Here is a 20,779-nt window from a genome sequence, read left to right as displayed (position 1 = left end):
AAGCACGCCCACGGCACAGGGGCTGGGTGCTGCTGCTGAGCCCAAACGGGGTGTCAAGGGTGTGGGTGGGGGCAGGTGAGGATGGTGAAGGTGATCAAGGCATCAGGGGCAGGGATGTCCATGGGTGGGGGGGATGGATGGAGGGATAGATAGATAGATAGATAGACAGCCAGACAGACAGATAGAATAGATGAGTGGATGGATGGATGGATGGATGGATGGATGGATGGATGGATGGATGGATAGATAGATGAGTGAATGGTTGGATGGGTGGATGGATGGATAGATAGACAGACAGACAGAAAGATAGATAGAAAGAGAATAGATGAGTGGATGGATGGATGGATAGATAGATAGAAAGATAGAATAGATGAGTGGATGGAGGGGGGATGGAGGGTGGGATGGATGGAGGGATGGGTGGAGGGATAGATAGAAAGAACAGATAGATGAGTGGATGGAGGGAGGGAGGGAGGAAGGGCTGATTGGAGGGATGTGGTGGGGGTGATGGACAGATGGATGGATGGATGGAGGGATAGATAGATAGATGAGTGGATGGATGGATGGATGGAGGGACAGATATAGATAGATAGAGAGATAGATAGATGAGTGGATGGATGGAGGGAGGGAGGGAGGAGGAAGGGATGATTGCAGGGATGTGGTGGGGGGGATGGAGGGGGGGATGGATGGAGGGAGGGAGGGATAGATAGAATGAATACATAGATAGAATAGATAGATGAGTGGATGGATGGATGGATGGATGGATGGATGGATGGATGGATGGAGGGATAGAATGAATAGATATATAGATAGAATGGATAGATGAGTGGATGGAGGGAGGGAGGGAGGGAGGGAAGGATGGTTGGAGGGATGTGGTGGGGGGCTCTGAGGGCTTGGGGGGTGCCTGGGAATGTGTTTCTCCTCAGCACCCCACATCGCAGCTCTGCAGGCTGCAGGGGGACAGGTACAGCCCCGTGCCACATGCATGATGGCTGCTGCTGGGTGTCACAGCAAGGGACCCAGACCCATCCCTGGAGCCAGGCCTACACAAGCGTGGGCGCCCTCCCAAACTGCTGGCCCCCCCCCCAACGCCACTCCTGTGCACCCCCCACTTGCTGCCACCCCCAGCCAGGCACAGCGGGGCTGGGCTGTGCCGGGGTCTGCTGGGTCACAGCGGGGTTCGGCTGGGGGGGGGTCTGGGGGAGAACTGTCGGGCACATCCCTGTGCTGGGATCAGCCCAAACAGCACAGTGCGGAGGAGAGTGGGGGGCGGGGGGGATAGTGGGGGGCAAGGGGGAAAGTTGGGGGGGGGGCAGGGGGAATAGTGGTGAGATGGCAGGATGTAGGGAGGAGGATAGTGGGGTGCAGGAGAGGAGAGCAGGTTGCAGAGGGGGATAGAAGGGAGCAGCAGGGAGGATAGCAGGGTGCAGGGGGGGACAGCGGGGGGATAGCAGGGTGCAGGGGGGAACAGCAGGGTGCAGGGGGGGACAGCGGGGGGATAGCAGGGTGCAGGGGGGGACAGCAGGGTGCAGGGGGGGACAGCGGGGGGATAGCAGAGTGCAGGGGGGGATAGCAGGGTGCAGGGGGGGGGACAGCGGTGTGCAGGGGTGGACAGCGGGGGGATAGCAGGGTGCAGGGGGGGGCAGCGGTGTGCAGGGGGGGATAGCGGTGTGCGGGGGGACGATGCCCTCTGGAAGGCAGGTAGAGGCACAGCTCTCATCCCTCCTGCTGCCACTCTGCCGCCCCCCCCCGACTCCTATCGCTTCACCCCGCCAGCTCCTGGTGAAGCCAAACTGGGGTAACTGGGCCTTGGCACTCGCAGGGGAGGCCCAGCCATGCCGAGCACCCGCCGTGTCTCCCAGCAGGGGTCACCCCACCGTGGGGGGGTGGTGCAAGGATGCCCAGGGGGCAGCAGGTGGAGGGCAGTTCCATCCCCTGGCTCGGGCTCCCCGCTCTGCCCCCCCAGTTCCCATCCCAGCCCCGACACCAGCAGCGCCCGGGGGCAATGGGACCCCAAGGCAGCGCAGGAGGGGGACATGAGCCAGCAGCAGGCAGGGGGGGACCTGCTCCTTGTGCCCCACCTCAGCCCCAGAGCTGGGTGCCATGGGGCTCTCCCACCCCACCCCAAGCTGGGTGCCCCTGTGGGTGCAGCACAAACACACCCACCCCACCCCCCCCCAGTATCCATTTTGAGCCTTTGCAGGGAAAACGGGAGCCAGGAGCATGAGGCCACGGGACCGGCCACCCTCAGCCCCTCTCCTCGCCTGCCCGGGGACATGGGGACCCAGCGCCCATGCGGAAACGACTCGGGGTTGCAGACAAGCCGGGTCAGCCATATTTATTGAGAACAGTTGTGGAGGGATAAAAATATTTCCACTAGCTCTATAAGAATTTATAAACCTATACACTGCTTATCCTTTAATAAATGCCTCTATGACCGTCATGCGAAGGTAGGTACTTCTGTAAGAAAATAGCAAGATTAAAAAAAGGAAAGCGCTAATACACCCTGCGGGGCCCTGCCCACGGGGTCCCTGCCCGGGGGGGGCCAGGGGACCCTCTGGCTGGTGTGGGGACGCGGGTGGCACGTGCCGGAGGCTGCCCCAGCACCCCGCAGCACCCACCCCGCGCCTCGGCCGCACGCGGCCCCTGCCAGCCAAGCCGCCTGGATGCAAACCCTCGCCCGGGGGTGAACCCGCCCGGGGGTGAACCCGCCCGGGGGACCCCGTTTTGAGTGGTCCTGCCAGGGAGGGGACGCGTCCCCATGCCAGAAAGCTCCCGGTGATCCCACTGCTCCCCAGTTCTGCCTCCACCCTGCAGCCTCGCCATCCCCTTTTGTCTTCGCCCATGCCCAGAAGGGAGCAGGGAGCTGCGGGGGGGGGCGGGGTTTGGGTCCCTCTCCCCAGGGATGCCCTGTGCCTGCTGGCCAGGAGGTGCGGGCCAGGGCTCGCCCCAGGGACACACAAAGGTGCTTTGCTGGGAAGCAACATGGATGGGGACATCCTGGGAGAACACAGGGACATGACATAGTACTTCGGGGGAAAGCAACACAGACGGGGACAGCCTTGGGGCGGGACACGCTGCAGTGCTCTGCAGGGCAGCAACACCGCCGGGGACATCACGGGAACACTGGGAAGCAACACAGGTGGCGAGATCCTTGGGGGGGACGCAGCGATGCTCTGCCTGGAAGCAGCAGGGACAGGGACATCCTGGGGACACACAGGGACACCACAGACAAGCGAGTGGCAGCAGCGGCCAAAACACCAGCGAGGGACAATGCTGTTGCCGCGGGTCAGGAGGCACCGCGGGCGGCAGGACAGTCGTTATTGCTTTACAGGGCCAACACCAAGGGCAGGCCAGGCTGGGGACCCGGCCTCTGATTTGGGGTTCAAAGGACTTTGTCCAGGGACTGTGATTCCCCAGTGCTCCCCATGCCATGGCTCTCCCCACCGCCCAGGGACACGGGGTGCGCCCAAGGGGCGACACTTGGTGGGGACAGGGACCCTGCGGAGGACACAGGGCTGGACGCCGCCGAGCTTCAGTCCCTCCTCACAGCAGTGTTGGCATGAAGGCGGCCAAGGGCCCAGGTGCTCACTGTCACCCTGGCAGGGACACTGGCGGCCCCTACGTCCCCTCGGTCACCTGTGGTCCCCAGGAGCTGCTGTCCCTCCGTGCCAGCCAAGTGCTGGGGGGGGGGGGGGGCAACCTTGTCCCCCACAGCAGGGCAGCTGGGGGCTTGTGGCGGAGCGGGGGGGCTGGGACCAATCCCCCCCCTTTCCTCTTGCCTTAAGCAAGGGCCAAGCGGAGTACAGCGGCTGTAAGCAGGCAGCCCGAGGTGACACGGGGACAAGGGACACAATGTGGAGAGCTGGCCGGTGGCCCTCCCCAGAGCTGCAGGGCAAACAGAGAAAGCCAAAGCTGAGGGGACAAAGCTGTGCCCAGCCTGGGGGGGGTGGGGGGGAGCTGAGGAGGCACCCAGCCAGGACAGGGTGCAGGGGACTCCAGGACCCGGTGCCTGTCCCCTCGCTGTCCCGGTTGGATAAGGCGATACCACAGCAGCTTAAGGTGGCGGGTGCGGTGTTGGTACCGAGTCTCGCAGCGGGGCCGGGGCAGGATGGAGCATGATGTAAACATTCCTGATCTGGGGGATGGGGGGAGGGGGGGGGGGGAGGAGGAGGAGGAGGGGGCTAGTGCGAGTCTTTCATCTGCTTCTGGATCTTCTGGAGCATCTCCTGCATCCGCCGCAGCTGGAAGGGAGCAGAGCAGGGATCATGGGCGGGGAGGGGCTGGCACCCCCCAGCCACCCCAGCTCCCTTGCAAACGTATTTGGGTCAAGCATCCCAAATGGACTGGGATCCCCGAGAACTGCGGGCTGGTGGGGGGGGAACCCCTCTGCTGCCCCTCTGACACCTCCTCACCCTGGCCTGAGGGGCAGCAGCCTCCGGGATGGGGCAAGGAAGGGTGGCCCCAAGCGGCTGTGCCAGCGCTGGGGACGGGGACGTGGTTGAGGGGGTGATCGGGGCGGGGGCTCAGCCCTCCCCCCCACTCACCTCCTCGTCCTTTTCCCGGATGAGCTTCTCTGTCTCCGCGTCCGGCACCGGGGGGATGACAGGGATGGGGAAATCCGTCCCGCTCTCCCGGGTCAGCTTGCTGCGGGCAGAGAGAGGAGGTGAGGATGCTGTCACAGCCCTGCCACCCCCCCCTCCCCACCAGGGGACAGTTCCCCAGGGGTGTTGCAGCCTCAGAGACCCCAAACCTTGCAGGTACCCAACACCCACCAGCACAGACCCTGAGCCAGCATCACTCCGGGCTTTTTTCCAGGCGGGGGACATAGGACCAGCTCCAAGCATCCCTCCAAACCTCACCCCCCCACCTGCCATGCACCAGTTTGGGGGGGACCCAGGGAGGCACCACCAGAGCAAGGGGTACCAGGGAACCCTCCACCAGGGTGCAGAGCCCTGCCTGCCTTTCTCCACGCTCTCCCATTTTGGGAACCATCCCACTGGATGCTCAGAGCCGGCATCCCCCCTGAGCCCAATATTTTCCTCTGCTGCTTTAAAAACATCTTAAATTCAGCATCTGCCTTCTCTCCCATGGCCCCAGACCCGCTGCAGGATGGGGTCCCTGGGCACCCCGCTGCCCGGCCAGCCCCAGGGATGCTCCCGCACCCCTTTTCCCGAGCATCGGCTCCCACTCAAGCCCATCCCTGCTGGGGGGAGCCGGAGGCATCCCCGGGGCCGCCCCACCACGAAGGATCGCAGCCAACTGAATCGATGGCTTCTCCCATGCCAACGGCAATGGGGAGGGACCAGCTCTCACAGCCGGGTCCCTGTGGATGCCACGTGCCACCCCAGCGGGTGACGACATGGCTGGGACACCGCCACCATGGCTGGCAGGTGTCACGCGTGCCGCCACGTGTCACTGGAACGTGCCACTGCCGGTGCAGCCCCTCCCACGTAAAGGGGTGATGGACACGGCGGATGTTGCACAGGGGCTGGGCCACCCCTGCCCTGCGGGGTCCCCTTGTGCCGGGGGGGGGCTGTGCCAGCGTGCCATGGCAAGGGAGGGGGTTTGGCCGTGTTTTGAGCCGCTTTGGAAGTCACTGCCCGTTGTCACGGCTCCCTGCCGTAGGGGGCCCGGTGTGGGGGGAGCATTGAGCTCCTTCTAGCCCTGGCAGCAAGACCAGGCTTGAGCCGGGCACTGGCAATGGGGCGAGCAGCTTCACCAGTCCGGGAAAGACTGTCCATCACTGCCTCCTGCACCCCAAAATCGCATCCCCCTGGGATGGCAGGACGATGGGGGTGCCCCCGCCCTGTATCCCTTACCTTGGGCAGCCCTCGACTGGGAAAAACTGGGTGCCACCAAATGTTGACACATCCCTCCAACCCCACCTTGCCTGGGGGAGCCGGGGCGACGTCGCTGGCACACAGTGTCCTCCCGGCACCGCCAGTGGCGCCGGCACCCCAAGGGCAACTTGTGGGGACAACGGGTGGTGGGTGGCCACGGGGCTGGCTCTCCCCGAGAGAGGCTGCCCGGCCCTTGCCTGGGCACAGAAGGACCGAGACAGGGTTGGATACCAGCAAGTTCTTTATGTAGGGCTCAGGGGGACGGGCAGGGGGAAGAGGACGGCGGGGGCCAAGCACGGCCCCGGCCAGGTCCTGGCTCAGTCGGCGGAGCAGTCGGCGCAGCACAGCCTCAGCGCGGAGGGATGCCGCCTTCGCCGGCGGCACGTATGGAGAGACCAGCTTAGAGGAACCTACAGCCACTGCCAGCCCCCCGCCAGCACTGCTGCTTTGTTGTCTCCCCACCCCTCCCCAGCCTCTGCTTGCTCCCGCACCGCTCCATGCCCCTGCACGGAGGGTCCCACTGGGGACCCTGCTGTGGGAGGCTTCCCCCAGCATCTTTGGGGTGGGGGGCTAAATGGGATGCGGGTGCCATGAATCCAGCTGGTACTGGCAACTGTGCCCCAGCAGCGGCTGCTTGCTTGGCTCCTGCTCTGGCCCCAGAGCCCGCAGGGATGCGGGGTCCCCCCCCACTGCTTGAGCATCCCCCCCCCCAGCCAGTCCCAGGAGGATGCGGGGGGGTCTCCCTCATTGCCAAAGCGTCCCCCGAGACACATCCAGCTGAGGCGGGGGTGGGGATGCAGGGTCCTTGCTGCTGGTGCATCCCCGCCCCGGCCAGCCCTGGGGGGACACAGGGTTCCCCTTGCTGCTGGAGCATCCCTCCCCAGGGCCAGCCCCAGCCCTGGGGGGATGTTAAGGTCCCCCCCATCATTGCCAGTGCACACACACACACACCCCCAGCCCTGGGGGGACACAGGGTCCCTCTCGCTGCTGGTGCAGCCCCCCCTAAGACAGACCCAGCCCTGGGGGGACAACAAGGTCGTCCCCATCGCTGCCAGAGCAGCGCCCACCCCAGCCCCCCCAATGGCACAGGAACGGTCCCCCACCACATTGTGCCTCCCCATCGCATCACCGAGTCTTCCTTCCCCAGCCCACCACGCTGCCCAGCATGGACCCTCACACAACCCCAACCCCCCCTGCCCCTGAGATCACCACTTGCTGGGTCACCCCAAAGAGAGGAGAGACACCCCCCCCCACCACCACCACCCCCTGCACACCCCCCAGCCTGGCACCCCGCTCCCAGCCCCGTACTTGCGGTTCCTCTCTTTCACCACCATGCGGGTCATGCTCTGGATGCACTGCGTGCGGTAGTTCTCGTAGTGGGTTTCCCGCGTCACGTCCTTGAGGTCCTGCATGTGGGTCCTCACCAGCATCGTCCGCAGCTTCACGAAGTCGCAGTGGGACAGGTTCTCCACTGTGGGGGAGCCCGGGGTCAGGGAGCCACAGCCAGCCCCCCACGTCCCCCTGAGCGCCCCCCAGAAGCTGAGCAGCGTGGAGGTGGGGCATGTGATATCCCCATCCCACCAGGGCTGGTGGGACACCAGGGACACAGCCCAGCGTTACCTTCCACGATGCCCCAGGGGTAGAGGCGCCCGCGGACACGCCGGCCTTTGGCCTCCACAACTGTGTTGCTGCCGATGACAGCAAAAGGGATGCTCTCCTGCAAGAGGACAGGGGGGTTAGCAGGGCTCGGTCCTGCCCACCCAGCCCACATCCCTCCACATGTATCTCCTCGGCTGGATCCAGCACCATTTGCCAAGATATTCCCAAGCCTCCCCGGGCTTCGGAGAGCCCCAGGTGGGATGGCAGCAGTCACTGCATGGGTTTCTCCACCCCGGCCCCATCCCACCAAGCTGCAGGTGGCACTTGGGGGGGTCTTGGTGATGCATCTGGGGAGTGCGATATGTACCAACCCCACCCTGCTGGGGATGCCAGAGGGCTTGTGTGGCCCCAAAGAGTCCCAAGGGTACTCCAGGATGACATGTCCTCCTGGCCATGGGGCCCTGCTCCTCCAAGGACGGAGCTGGAGGAGCCAGACCCACCTTCAACGCCTGGTCCTGCAGCTTGAACTCCTCATCCTCATCTGAGTCGCACTCAGGGAACTGGTAGATGCGGATGCCGTAGTGGTCGATCTCCTCCCGGATCTGGAGGCAGACAGCCCCACTGAGGGCAGGACTTGGAAATGGGGTGGGAAGCACCACACAGCGCTGGTGTTCCCCAAGGACCCACAAAAGCCTGTCCCCGCCCCCCCCAAGAATAAGTGTCACGGACGCCCCTCCAGACCCTTCCAGCCCCCAGCTGAGCACCAGGGAAGATGTGTCCTTGGTGGCCATGTGGGCAACATGGTACTCCGCAGTGCTGCGAACATGACAAACTCTGGGCAGGGGATGGAGAGAGTCCCCAGCTGAGTGGGGACACCAGCCCCCAGGGCACCCCCATCCCCAGGGACCTGCTGGGATGGCTCCAGGCTGGACCAACCTCCCTTTACCTTGTTCTTCATTCGCTCCACCTCGGCGGGGGTCAGGGCGTCAGCCTTGGCCAGCACAGGCACGATGTTCACCCGCTGGTGCAGGGCTCTCATGAATTCCACATCCATGGGCCGGAGCCTGTGGGGGAAGCCTGGTGAGCACTGTCCTACCAAGCCCCTTCCGCAGCCCCCCTCCATCCCGGCAGCGCAGGCAGGGGCTGCCCGTACCCATGGCCGAAGGGCGAGATGAAGTAAATGCAGCAGTGGACGCGGTTGTCCTGGATGTTTTTCCTGTTGAGGCCACTTTCATCACGGAAATACTGCTCAAACTGCTGGTCGATGTAGTCGGCCACCGGCTTCCAGCTGTAAGGACAGGGAGGTGACCATCAGAGTCCCCCCTGCAGGACCCCCCGGCTTTCCCTGGATCCGCAGCTCAACGCCTCCCATGGCTCAGCATCCCACCCCGAGGGGCCATGGGCATCCCACCCCGAGGAGCCACTGGCACCCGTGGTGGCACTGCCCAGCCCCGGGGAGACCCCCCCACCCATGGGACGCACCATTCAGTGTTGTTGACAGCATCACCAAAGCCCGGCGTGTCCACGATGGTCAGGCGCAGCTTGACACCCTTCTCCTCAATGTCCACCACGTGCTTGGTGATCTCCACCGTCTGCGTGATACGCTCTGCAGCAGCAGGAGACACGGAGACGGTGGGGGACACGCCAGGCGAGTGACAATGGGGGTGACACGGGGAGATGCTGCAACCCCCAGGTGTCACCCTCCACCTTGGAGGGCTGGGGTGGCTTTGCAGGATCAGCCCCCACGAGTGCCAGGGTCCGGCACCAAGACGGGATGCTCTGTGCCACAAACACCCGCATCCCAACACGGATGTGCGCCCCTCCCTCAGTGGCTGTGCCATCGCCACCCTGTGACAGCCTGGCTCCGGCATCGCAGGGTCTGCTGGGCCCAGGCATCACTGCGGGAGCATTTCTGGCTCCGTGTGGCCCCACGGCTCCGGCACTGGGGGTGCCCCTTTGCCCCCAGGACCCCTCCATGTCCCCGCATCCTCAAGGATGCTCCCGCTGCCTCCCATGCACGCGGCCATGGGTGTTTTGGCTTTTGCTCCGAGCAACGGAAACAAATCAAATAACCTCCTCAAAACAAATCAAGCAAATGCCTCAAGCCCCTGGGGATTTGGGCAAGTTTGGGCGATTTTAAATTCACAAACTGGCTGCAGCTGAACCAGCACTGTGCCCTGGACCCCGACTGGCCGCAGCCTCTTGGATCCAGCTGATCCCCAACAAGCTGGGGCTTGTTTTCCCAGTGGGCACAAAGACCCTGTGGGGGGTCCTGGTGCCAGGCGGGGGGGGCGGGGGAGGGTCCCCCCGCTGCCTTGGAGCGGTCCCCAGTGCCGGCAGGCAGCTGGCAACGCGCCACACGTGGCTTTGGAGACCCGGAGGAACCCGGCTGGGCAGGGAGAGGGGCTGCAGCCCCCCAGGAGCTCTGCCACCACCCCACCCTCCACCCCCCCTGCCTCCAGGACACCCCCCCACTGGGACCATCCCCTCACCTTCAGCGTTCAGCAGCTTGCGGTCCCTGTACATGTCCGTCAGGAAGAGGCTGTTGACCAGGGTGGACTTGCCCAGCCCAGATTCCCCTGGGACAAAGCGACAAAGGTGAGGAGGGGGCAGCAGCTACCCGCCCCCCGCTCCATGACTTTTGGGATCCGGGGGGGGGGTCAGCATCCTCCGTGCCAGGCTCACCCCCCACCCCCTCCATACCTGCCACCATGAGGGTGAAATCGAAGCCCTTCTTCACCGACTTCCGATGGACCTGGTTGGGCAGCGTGGCGAAGCCCACGTACTCCTTGTCATCCTGTGGGCAGAGGGGACATGGCACAGGGATCGCCACCATCCCACCCCGTCCCCTCATCCTGGCTGGCCACCCCCTTGCCTGCACCCCCCCAAAGTGGTCCTGCAGGGTCAGGGCGCTGCAGGATGCGGCCAAAGCCTGCCCAAACCCCTTGGGTTGGGAGGGTGGGAATGGCCTCCACAGCGACTCCTGCAGCCCCTCGCCCCACGTCCCCTCCCCACAGACACATCCTGCACCTCGGAGGAGTCGTAGGGGTCCAGCTGCCCCCAGGGGCTCCGCGGGCGGTTGGGGCTGGGGGGCGGGGGGGCGGCGATGTGCTGCTGGAAATCCGAGGGCCGAGACCGGGAGAAGATCCTGGCATCCCTCTCGTCGGCAGGTTCGTCAGGGGGGACCCTGCCCACGCCGCAGAGGGGGTGGCCGGGCTCCCGCCGGCTCTCCGGGGGCTCCACCTTCCTGGGGCTGTCAGCCGGCGGGCAATCCCGTAGGAACTGGGTCAGCTCAGCCTCCTCCGAGTCCTCCTTCAGGAAACGCTTTATCTGGGGACCAAAACAGGAAGGGACAGAAATGGTGGCAGTGCCAGCCTGAGGTGGCATTGCCCGACTCAGCGTCACAAGCCCCTCAGCCACAGCAGCCAGACACATGCACCCCAAGGATAGCAGAGATGGGAGGAGAGGGAGGACATGTCCACCCCAGGGGACAGGCCACCACCCTGGGGACAGCCATGGGGATGGCAGTGGGGACGGCCATGGTCCTATGCCCCCTAGGCGCTTACAGCTGGCGGTGCGGGGATGGCAGCTGGCTCCTGGTGCTCCAGGGGACAGGGATGGGGACCTTCCCCCTGGGCACCCCGCCGCTCCTCGGGGTCTTCTGGGGTGGCCAGGACCCCCACACACCCCATGGCCTGCCGGGAGGACAGGGAGGAGGAAGAGATACCAAGAAGAGATGAACAGCAGCAGTGGAGGAGCTGGCGGGGGGGCCAGACCCAGGGGGGCAGCGGAGGGTGGGCAGGGGTCTGCCTATGCCCCCCCTGCCTGCCCGCTCGCAGGGTCTCAGCGTGGGCGATGGCACAAGGGGGTCCCATCCCTGCAGCCCCGGGGGACCCGACCTGCAGCCATCACCAACCCCACAGGCAAAGGGCTCAGGGCAGCGGAACCTGCCGGGCAAAGGGGCTACAAACCCCATGGCCACACTCAGGCCGTGTCCTCACATGCACCGGGACCCCGACATCCCCTTCTCCTGCCTCTGCCCATCCCGGAGCCAGTGCAGGCAGCAGCCCCAGGCAGGGATTGGGGGGGTGGGGGGGTGGAGGGGGACCAGGCACAGTGGCCCCCGAGCCGGTGACCCCGCGGGTTGGTGGGGCTGGGATGAGGGACGGCGGGACTGGGACGGCTCCACATCCTGTTTACAAGCGCTGGCGGGAGGAGACGCGTTCCCAAGGGCATGTCCGGCAGCAGCTCCCGCGGAACCAAGCCCTTCTGCCAGCAGGCACTCGGGTCCCCTATACCCCGCTACGACAACTGGCATGACACCTCAGGTCCGTGGGTAGGGAGACCCCCAAATGGGGGGCACACAGGGTCAGGGGGAGCCCCCGACTCTGCAGACTCACACCTGGGGGTCAGTGCCCCCCCCCCCGGGGTGGGAGCCTCAAGGCAAGAGTCCTCCATGGGGACACGCGTCCTCCCCTGTCCCTTGTCCCCGCTCCATCGGCGGGGAGGGCAGCCGTGCCGGCGGCAAGGCGAGATGCACCGAATTAGCGGGCTGGAAACAAGGTCACGGCGCTGCTGGGGCTGCGCGCTCGCACGCCTGCCCCCAGCTCCCCAGTACCCCTGCAGCCACCAGCATGGTGCTCGGTGGCAGGGACTGCGGGGGGCAGCGGGTGCCCTCATGGCAGAGGCTGTGGGGGCCCCACACTCCCCTCTCCCCCAGCAGGTCGATAGCATTCAGTGGGTCTGTGTCACTGCAGCATCCTCTTCCTCACCGACCTTGACCTGGGGTGGGGGCTCAGCACCAGCCCCCACCACAGCACAGCCCGACTGGGGGCTGCACAGGGATGCGAGACGATGCCACCACTGCCAAGGGCTCCCGGCCCTGCTGCCGCTCCATCCCATGGGGGCTCCAGCCCTTCGGGGCTCCCCCTCCCCAGAGAAAGCGATGGCCTCGGTGATGCTGTGCCATGGGGTGGGTTTGCACCGCATCCTCGGGGGTCCCGCAGCAAGCGCATCCCCCAGCAAGGCTGTCCCGGGGACAGAGCATCAGCTGTGGCACCTCCCCGCAGCAGCAGGGTGCTCCGCGTCCCCCATCTCCACCTGCCCCCTCTCTCGCCCTGCCGGGGAGGGATGCTGCCCCCGTACCTCTTGCCCAGGCTGCAGCTCGGGGCAGGTGGCCATGGCAGAGCCGGTGTCGCCCACGTCCTGGAGAGGATGCCGAGCGGCACGGCTGAGCTGAGGGATGGGGAGCAGCATTAGCATAACTCCACCCCAGGCAGGCACCAGGGCTGGGGCGCCCACGGCACCCAGCAGCCAGGCACGGCCCCTGTTGGGTGCTGGGGGGCAGGACCAGCGGGGGGGGGGCACAGACAGGGAGAGCCAAGGCCAGCTCCTGCCCAGTTGTGGAGACGTGAAGGACCCGCAAAGCGCCGTTAGCCAGAGAGGCGGCAAGGCAGGTCCTGGGGGACTGCATGACCACCAGCACCCCTGGGCTGAGCACACAGCTTGGCTACAGCCCAGGAGGACGTTCAGCCCTGGCAATCACCTCCATCCCAGGACAAAAACCTCCTCCATCCCAGTGCACACCAGATCCTCTCCCACTCCCCACCCTGGAGTAACCCGCAGCCATCCCAGCAGGCCCCCAGCCCTCTTTGAGGAGAGAAACCCAATTTTCCATAAAAGACAGCTTGAAAACTCAAACACTTTTGTGCCTGACAACCCACACAGCTCCAAGTTGCTGCTCCAGCTATGCCTGCTGGGTCTGGCTGGGAGAAGGAGGGATGATGCCCACCACAGGGATCTCTGGCAGAAGCTCCAGAGGTCCTGCCTCGGCTTTCCTGGCTCATCCTTGGGGAGGTAAAGGGTTAACAGTGCCCCGGGAGGAGCCGAGGGAGGGCACCTGAGCTGTCACTGTGGGGGGTCACCCGGGATGGTGATTCACCTTGATGCATGTCAAGATGCATCAGAGCAGCTCAGGCGCGGGGTCACTCGGCCACAGAAGGGCTTCGTTCACCAGGAAAGTGCTGAAAAAACCCAAAGCATCAGCTGGGGCTGGGACAGACGCCAGGAACCCCGAGTCGGCGGGTGCAGAGTGGGCCCTGAATGCTCTTGTGCCGGACCCCAGCAACCCTGGGTCCCAGCCACTCTCCTAACCCTGGGCTCTCCCCCCACCCAGCTTTGCGGTCACCCAACCCCGGTGGCAGAGATGCCACCATCCCCTCCTGGCCTCAGCCATCCCTGCTCAGCCCGCTCCCACCATCCCTGGCTGACACTGCACCTCCCCGATTGTTTTGCAGCCCTTTTTTCCCCCACCATCGCAGGCTGCAGCACCCCACCACCACCCCAGCCAGGCTCTGCACCCTATCAGCGGTGCCCCTCGCCCCCCAGACCCCCCCTGCCGGGTGTAGCAAAGTTCTCCTACAACACCCACCGCTTTCTAACCGTCCCACTCCCGGCAGGAGCAGGGATTTACCGCAGCGAGAGCCTGGGGCAGCGCCGGTGTCCCCGTAAGCGGATTACGCGCCCGGCTGCCTGCGAGACGGCTCTCGGCGTCGGGGCTGTCACCGGCCCAGCAGCTCCAGCGAGGTGGCACTCGCTCTGCCGCGTCCCCACCTGTCACACTGCATCACACCTTCCCCTCGCGGTGACAGCCCGAGGCCGCGGCAGAGGGGGGCACTGGGGCAGCAGGCGAAGCCCCAGCTGGGAAAGCCTCCGGCTGCCCCTTTGCATCTTTCTGCCTGGCACCACATTCCCATGGGATGCGTTTTCCCAGCCTGTTTCTGCAGGGAAAGGAAGGGAAGGTCCCAGTGAGATGCTGTCCCCGCAACCAGGCTGGACGAGGTGTCCCCAGCCCACCCAAAGGTGACATCCAGATGTGCCACCCACAGCACAGCACCCACCGCTCCACCACAGCTGAGCATCCCAGGCACAAACACCCTGTCCCAAAGGAACGAGCTCCACATGGGACAAGGGCACGGTGGCCCCCACCAAAGCCCAGCTCTGCCGGGACCAGCTTCACTCTTCCCTGGGGCAGGCAACACCTGGGCTGCCTCCGGATGCATGGGACGCTCCTGCCGGCGTGCTGTAATCGAGTGTCTCACCCCCAGCTCTCCCCTCCCATCCCATCAGCAACACCCCAGTTGGGAAACTGAGTCTACCACCAGCTCTAACAGCCTGATGGACACAAAGGCAGGCAGCGGCACAGGTCCCCGGTCGGGCAGGGTGTCAGCACCAGGCGGGTGAGCACGCGGGATGAGAGCCTTTCCCACACATCCCCCAGTGCAGCAGCTCCAGCCCCGTTCCTGCAGGGAACCCTAAAGCTCAAGGGACCTACAAGCGCCTGCGCAAGGACCCCAGGATGGGACCATGTGCGATGGCTCCCTGCGAGCCGACAAGTGACAGCGGGGCCTGTCTGGGCTGGAAACAAGGCGGCGTCTCAGCACGTGGGGACAAGTGAGAAGAACCAGCCCACTAAGAGCCAGGAGCAGAGGTTGAGGGGGACCATTGCTCATCCTGCTTCTCAGAGTGGGCCTTGGACCACTCTGGGGACAGAGGGATGTGGCACCAGCATCAGGGGACACCAGCTCCACCTCCACAGGTCCTTCTGGATGTGTCCACAGCCACCTCCAGCCCCAGCTCACCCCACATCTGCGGCCAAACGAACCCAGCTCCTCTCCGGTACACAGCTGCCACTGTTGTCCTCCCCCCACAAGATGTTTCCAAGCCTGGATCTGTCCATCCCTAAAGCCACAGTTTGGAGCCTTTTCGGGGAAGGCGTTCGCCGGCGCCGGTTGCGACACGCTCTGTCAGCCGCCCTCCTCTCTGGTTTCACTGCCTCCCGCTCCGGAGGAATGTGCCGGTCCCGTTCCCACGGCAGCTGCCGGGGAAGGACGGCCACGATGGTTCCCACCAAGGGCGGCTGTCCTGGTTGCCGCAACCCTGCTGCCACGCGAGCCACAGCCACAACCCTCCATCTCCATCCCCACCCTGGGCATGGCCAGAGCCTCGAGGTCCCTGTGGGGACGTGGCCCTGACAAGCAACTCCTGGGGACCTGCCACCACCAAAGAAGGGTGAGGCAGGACAAGTGACGCAGGACAGGCTCCCCCCGCGCCGGGAAGGCCGTTGGCTGCTCCGGACCTTGCCGGTAACTGCAGAGATGGTTCCGAAGCGCAGCCAGGCTGCGGGCGTGCACGACGGTCCCCGCAGGAGGGCCCGGCCAGCCTGGCAGCGCCACCAGGACCGCAGCCGGGGGGACCTGCCAAAGACACGGCTGGGTGACCGATGCTCCGCTCGGAGCCACCCGAAAGCACACACTGCTCCCCCCCAACCCCGCCCACACAGGGACACCCCGGGGGTGTCGCAGGTTGCGGGGATGCGCAGGTGCCGCTCAGTGACAGCGTCGCCTTCCCCCCGATGTCACGGTGAGGGGCGGCGGGCAGGGAGTCTCATTGCGTCGTGTCCCCCCCCGGCCATCTCCTCCAAGGCTGGTCCCGGGACGCTGCCCGCCGGAGGCGGGGGGGGCAGAAGGGGCAGGTGCTGCCTCGTCGCCCGTGTCCCCCCCCCTTTATCTGCCCGCCCCGCTGCGGCACCGGCGGCCCCGGCCCGCTCCGCCCCCGCCGCACCGTCACCTTCACGGAGGGCACCGGGCTGCGGGAACGGGCCCGGCCGCCGGTGCGGTGCCGGTGCTGTGCAGCCCGGCTGCGCCCCCACCACCCGCCGCCGGCCTTACCATGGCTGCGGCGCCGGGCGCCGTCCGGGAGCGGCGGCTGCCGAGCGGCACGGCCGGGCCCCGCCGCCGGGATTAGCAGAAATAGCAGCCGGCGGGGGCGGGGGCGGCCCGGGGCGGGGCGGGCGGCGGGCGGGGCGGGGGCGGCCGCTCGGCACCGGGCACCGGGCACCGGCACCGGCACGGGGTACCGACACCGGCACCGGGCATCACACCGGGCACCGGCATCAGCGCCCAGCATCAGCACCGGCATCAGCACCGGGCACCGGCATCAGCACCCAGCATGGGCACCGGGCACCGGCACTAGCACCGGGTGTCACACTGGGCACTGGCATCAGCACCGGCATGGGGTACTGACACCAGCACCGGCATCACATCGGGCACCGGCATCAGCGCCCAGCATCGGCACTGGGCACTAGCATCAGCAGTGGGCATCACACCAGACACCGACATCAGCACCGGGCACCAACATCAGCACCAGGCATCACACTGGGCACTGGCATCGGCAGCAGCATGGGGTATGGACACTAGCACCGGGCATCACACCAGGCACCGGCATCAGCACCTGGCATCGGCATGGGGCACTGGCATCAGCACCTGCCACCGCACCAAAAACCAGCATCAGCACCAGGCCCTGGCACCTCACCGGGAACTGGCATCAGCACCGGGTACCAGCACCCAGCACTGGCATCAGGCACCGAGCACACTGGGACCAGGTGCTATACACGGGGCACCGGCATTAGCACCCAATACCGGCACCAGGCACTGCACAGTGGGCACGGGGCACTGGCACGAGGCAGCAGCACCAGGCACAGGGTGCCAGCATCGGCACCGGGGCACCAGGACCAAGCACGGGGTAGGGGGCACCAGGGCCTTGGAGCAGGGAAGTGGGTACCAGGAACAGGACACCTGCACCAGGTACAGGGCAGAGGTACTGGTCATTGGCACTGGGTACCAGATACAGGGCACTGGTACTGGGTACAGGGCACCAGCACCGTGCTCCAGGCGCAGGGTCCCAGCCCAGGGAGCAGGCAGCGGGCGGTGGGTACAAGGCCCCAGCACCAGGCATTGACCTCCCGGCAGCAGGCACCAGTATCAGGCATTGCTCGGCAGGTACCGGGTACTGGGCAGGAGGCACTGGGCACACCAGCCACTGCGTACCGGACACCAGTTAGCAGGTGTTGGGTACTGGAAACCACATACCGGGCGCTGAGCATCACACAGCAGCCATCGGGCACCGCATGCCGGGTACAAGTGACTCAACCAGGCATGGGACACCGGATTCCTTCTTTCCCCAGTGCTCCCTCTGCAAAATCCCAGCCTGCCTCCCCCTCCCGGAGCCTTTCCCGGGGCTGATGGTGGCCGATCCTGCCCCCGGCCCTGCCTTGGCTCGGCTGCGACCGACTGGCAGCTGGAGACCTGGCAGGGGGAGCCAGCAGCCCTGCGGGCTGTGTCCCTGTCCCTGTCCCCATCCTGTGTCAGGGGTTGCAGCCCCTTCCCGGGATGCCCCCAGCCCCATGCCCAGGCTTTCAAAGGCAGTGAGTGGCAGCAGTACGTGGCTGTGTCCCCCCCGGTCCCCGCCGAGGGCAGGGGAGGACGCTGGCACAGCCGGCCGGGGTGGCATGGGGCGCTTGTGTTCCCGGCCATGAATGGGGCTGGGGGGGGGTCTTGGCCAGCGGTGGCTGTGCCCTGGCCTTGTCCCCAAACCTTGTCACTTCCCGGGGTGCTGTCCCCTCCCATGTTACGGGGACTAGGCATCCCGCATTCCCTTTATTCCCATAAATAACCAACACAGGATCAATCTGGTGGCGGGGAGGGGGCAGACCAACAGCCCCCCAGACCCCGTCCGTCTGGGGTAGCTGGGCAGTGAGCCCACTTGCCTGGCAGCCCTTCCTTGCCCACTGCTGGCCAGAGGGCTGCAGGCAGGGCAGCAGGCAGGGAGCAGGCAGGTGAGGGTGGCTGTTTGCATCTCTAATCCTCACATTGAGCGCTTTCCTCCGAGATTACTGGGGATTACAGGCTCGGAGGCTCCAGGAGCTCAGCCCCGGCTCTCCCTGCCCTTCAAGGAGCAGCGTTGAGCCCCACAGGGTGAGGCGGGAGGGCAGGCCGGGCACTGCTGTGATGAGCTGCAAGTTCTCAGCCGTGCTGACAGGCACAGCCTGGAGAAGCTGCTGGCTCGTCATGGCCTCGCTCCAGTAGCCCGGTGCCCAGCGAGGCCGGGTGAGCTGCAGCCCGGGCTTTAAATAGAGCATTAAAAGCTGAAGGGATCAGCTGGGTAGTAGGCGGAGGCGGGGGGGATGCAAGGGGCTGTATTTTTCTTGGCTGGGGGATGACGCAAGGGGAGCGACGGTGACGCTGAGGGAGGCTGGCGCTGCTCGAGAGGTCCCAGAGGTCCCCGAGGCACCCCGGTCTCCCTTGCCCCGGGCTGGCAGCAGCGTTATCAGGCCCCGGCACAGCACGGCAGGGCCAAGAAGCCACCGCGAGCGGCTACCAGGGACCAGAGCTCTATAATTACCATGGGAGGCTGAGTTATTTTGGGAAGCGGCGGACGATGCTGCCAAAGCTTTTATTCCTCCAAACCAAAACAAGATGGAAAGAGCCCAGCCCAGGACGCTGCATCCGGCGGGTGGGAGGGGGAGGTTAACCCCTTGCCTCCTCGCTGCCTGCACCCCGCGGGCTGCCTGTATCCCGCCCCCCCTCCCGGCCTGCACCCACATCGCCCCAACGTCAAGGCGGGTCCTGGTGGCTTTGGTTGCATGGGGGAGGGGGATCTCAAAAGGGGGGTCAGTTGGGAAGATCTGGGGTCGTAGAGGCCACGGAGTGGCTGCCGGGCCTGGGATGAGGCTGAGGGGTCGGCACCGTCCTCGGCTGCTGGCAGGTTCAGAGGCCGCATATTCGGATGCTTTTCTGCATCCGCCGTGAGAACCGCTATTTTTAGGTCTTTCTGTTGCAACGGGTCCAGTTTTGGGGCCTTCCCAGTGCGGGGGCTGGGCTGAGGAATGCTGGCCAGAGCGGAGCACCTCACCGCTGCCCCAAATAAAACGTCCCAGGGGACAAAGCCCCACAGGGTCCATCCTAAAAGCCACCCGAAGGTCGGGCAGAGGCAGCAGCCAGCCAGGGAGGCTGCGCTTTCCCGTTCTCTGAAGCAGCCTCATTTTTCCCAGCAGGGAGAGGATAAAGTCACATTGTGCACCCCGCGGTGCCCCCCGAGTTCTGTGCTCAGGGTAGCACCCTGAAAGCCTGGCCTTCAATTCCTGCCTTTTGCCTTCTTTCCTGTGATTGGAGCCTGGAAGGGCTGCCGGTGCCTGGCTTGGTCCCTGTGCCGGCCCCCTGCAGGGCAGCAAATAGCCCCAGATGGATGTGCTGGGGTCCCCCAAATTCTAACCCCGAATGCTAGAGTCTCCCAGTCCCCCAGACCCATGTGCCATGGTCACCCCATCCTTGCCCTAAGCCCCCCAGGCTGTCTCTCTCCAGGCAGCTCCAGTCTCCGGTCAGGGTACTGGGGGGTCTGGGGGCTGTCGGGGGCCACCATCCCCTGTGTCTGACCAATGCCAGCCCCTCACAGGGTGAGCCCCGTGGGATGGTGGCACAGCAGTGGGGGCAGAGAGTCACAGCCATCCAAGCCCACAAGCCCAGGAGGTCCCACCCCAAGACACAGCCACGCAGATCTCCTGCCTGTGGGCCCTCCCCCTGCTGAGCCCTCCCACAACTCATCACACGTCACCAGCCCCAGCAAACCCTTTGCAAAGGATGCACCGCACAAGTGGTACCCGCCTCTGGTGCCAGGCCTGGAGACCTGGTGGCACTGGGGAAATTAGGAGCACCCTGGTGTCACCCCGAGCTCCCACCCCGCAGCCCCAGCCCTTCGCTTACCTCCTCTGGAACAGCGTCCAGGAAGGGGTTTGCACCGGAGCCGGTGGAAGACGGCAGCGGGACCAAGGAGAAACAAGGTTTCCCATCAGAAGCGACTGAGGTTTTCCAGCGCCACCCCCCTCCCCGCCCCAGCTAAGCCCTAGCTGTCCCCCCCCTCCATGTCCCTGTGTCTCCCACCCCAGGCCCACCACCCTGGTCAGGGATGGGACCCACATGTCCCCAGAGGGCAGAGAGGGACAGGGAGGGATGGGCGATGGGAGAAGGCGGTGGTGCTGCAGGGAAGCACGGGAGAGCAGCATCCCCCGTGCTGGGTTTAAAAATGCCATGTTTATGTAGACCCTACAAAACCCACCAGCGAGTGAGGGGGCAGCGTGTGGCCCCCAGGATTCCCCTGCCTGGCTTCGCCCAGGGCCAGCCTCACCCTTCAGGGACCAGAGGACATCGGCCGCTCATCAGCCCCCTCTGGGGGGGGACAGGGAGCTGCAGAAACATCCCCTTCTTCCCATCCTCACGTCCAGCACCCCTGTCCCACACCCCGGCAAGAGGGGAAACTGAGGCAGGCGGGTACCGACCTGCCACATCAGCCTCTGTGCCCCAAGGGGATTTCTTGGATCTGGATTCACCCCATGGAGCCACCAGGTCCCGACGACATGTGTGACCCAAGGAGGTGGCTCCTGTCCCAGCCCAGGCTGCGGCGGCAGGGGGGACATGGGGCTGTGATAGTGACACCCTTCTGCCCAA

General features: G+C 65.5%; 1 protein-coding gene across 3 annotated transcripts; it reads right to left on the bottom strand.

Annotated features, from left to right (window-relative positions):
- Positions 1-4,161: 4,161 nt before the first annotated feature.
- On the bottom strand, positions 4,162-16,276 carry SEPTIN4 (septin 4). 3 transcript variants are annotated; one of them, XM_054210128.1, is made up of 12 exons: positions 16,169-16,276; positions 10,470-10,769; positions 10,143-10,236; positions 9,932-10,018; positions 8,922-9,045; positions 8,593-8,727; positions 8,386-8,503; positions 7,940-8,041; positions 7,461-7,557; positions 7,149-7,311; positions 4,545-4,644; positions 4,162-4,241 (listed from the first exon to the last, which is right to left on the bottom strand). In XM_054210128.1, the coding sequence occupies exons 1-12, from the start codon at positions 16,169-16,171 to the stop codon at positions 4,182-4,184; spliced, it is 1,383 nt and encodes a 460-aa protein (XP_054066103.1). In that variant the 5' UTR covers positions 16,172-16,276; the 3' UTR covers positions 4,162-4,181. The 3 variants fall into 3 exon arrangements, with proteins under 3 accessions (XP_054066103.1, XP_054066104.1, XP_054066102.1); XM_054210129.1 differs by lacking the exon at positions 16,169-16,276 and adding an exon at positions 11,006-11,175; XM_054210127.1 differs by lacking the exon at positions 16,169-16,276 and having other exon boundaries at positions 10,470-11,175.
- Positions 16,277-20,779: the final 4,503 nt, after the last annotated feature.

The sequence above is a fragment of the Rissa tridactyla genome, chromosome 7, assembly GCF_028500815.1.
Source record: "Rissa tridactyla isolate bRisTri1 chromosome 7, bRisTri1.patW.cur.20221130, whole genome shotgun sequence".
Taxonomy (NCBI): Eukaryota; Metazoa; Chordata; class Aves; order Charadriiformes; family Laridae; genus Rissa; species Rissa tridactyla.
Note: the sequence above shows the minus strand (reverse complement) of the source record. Positions and strands in the feature narration are given on the sequence as shown.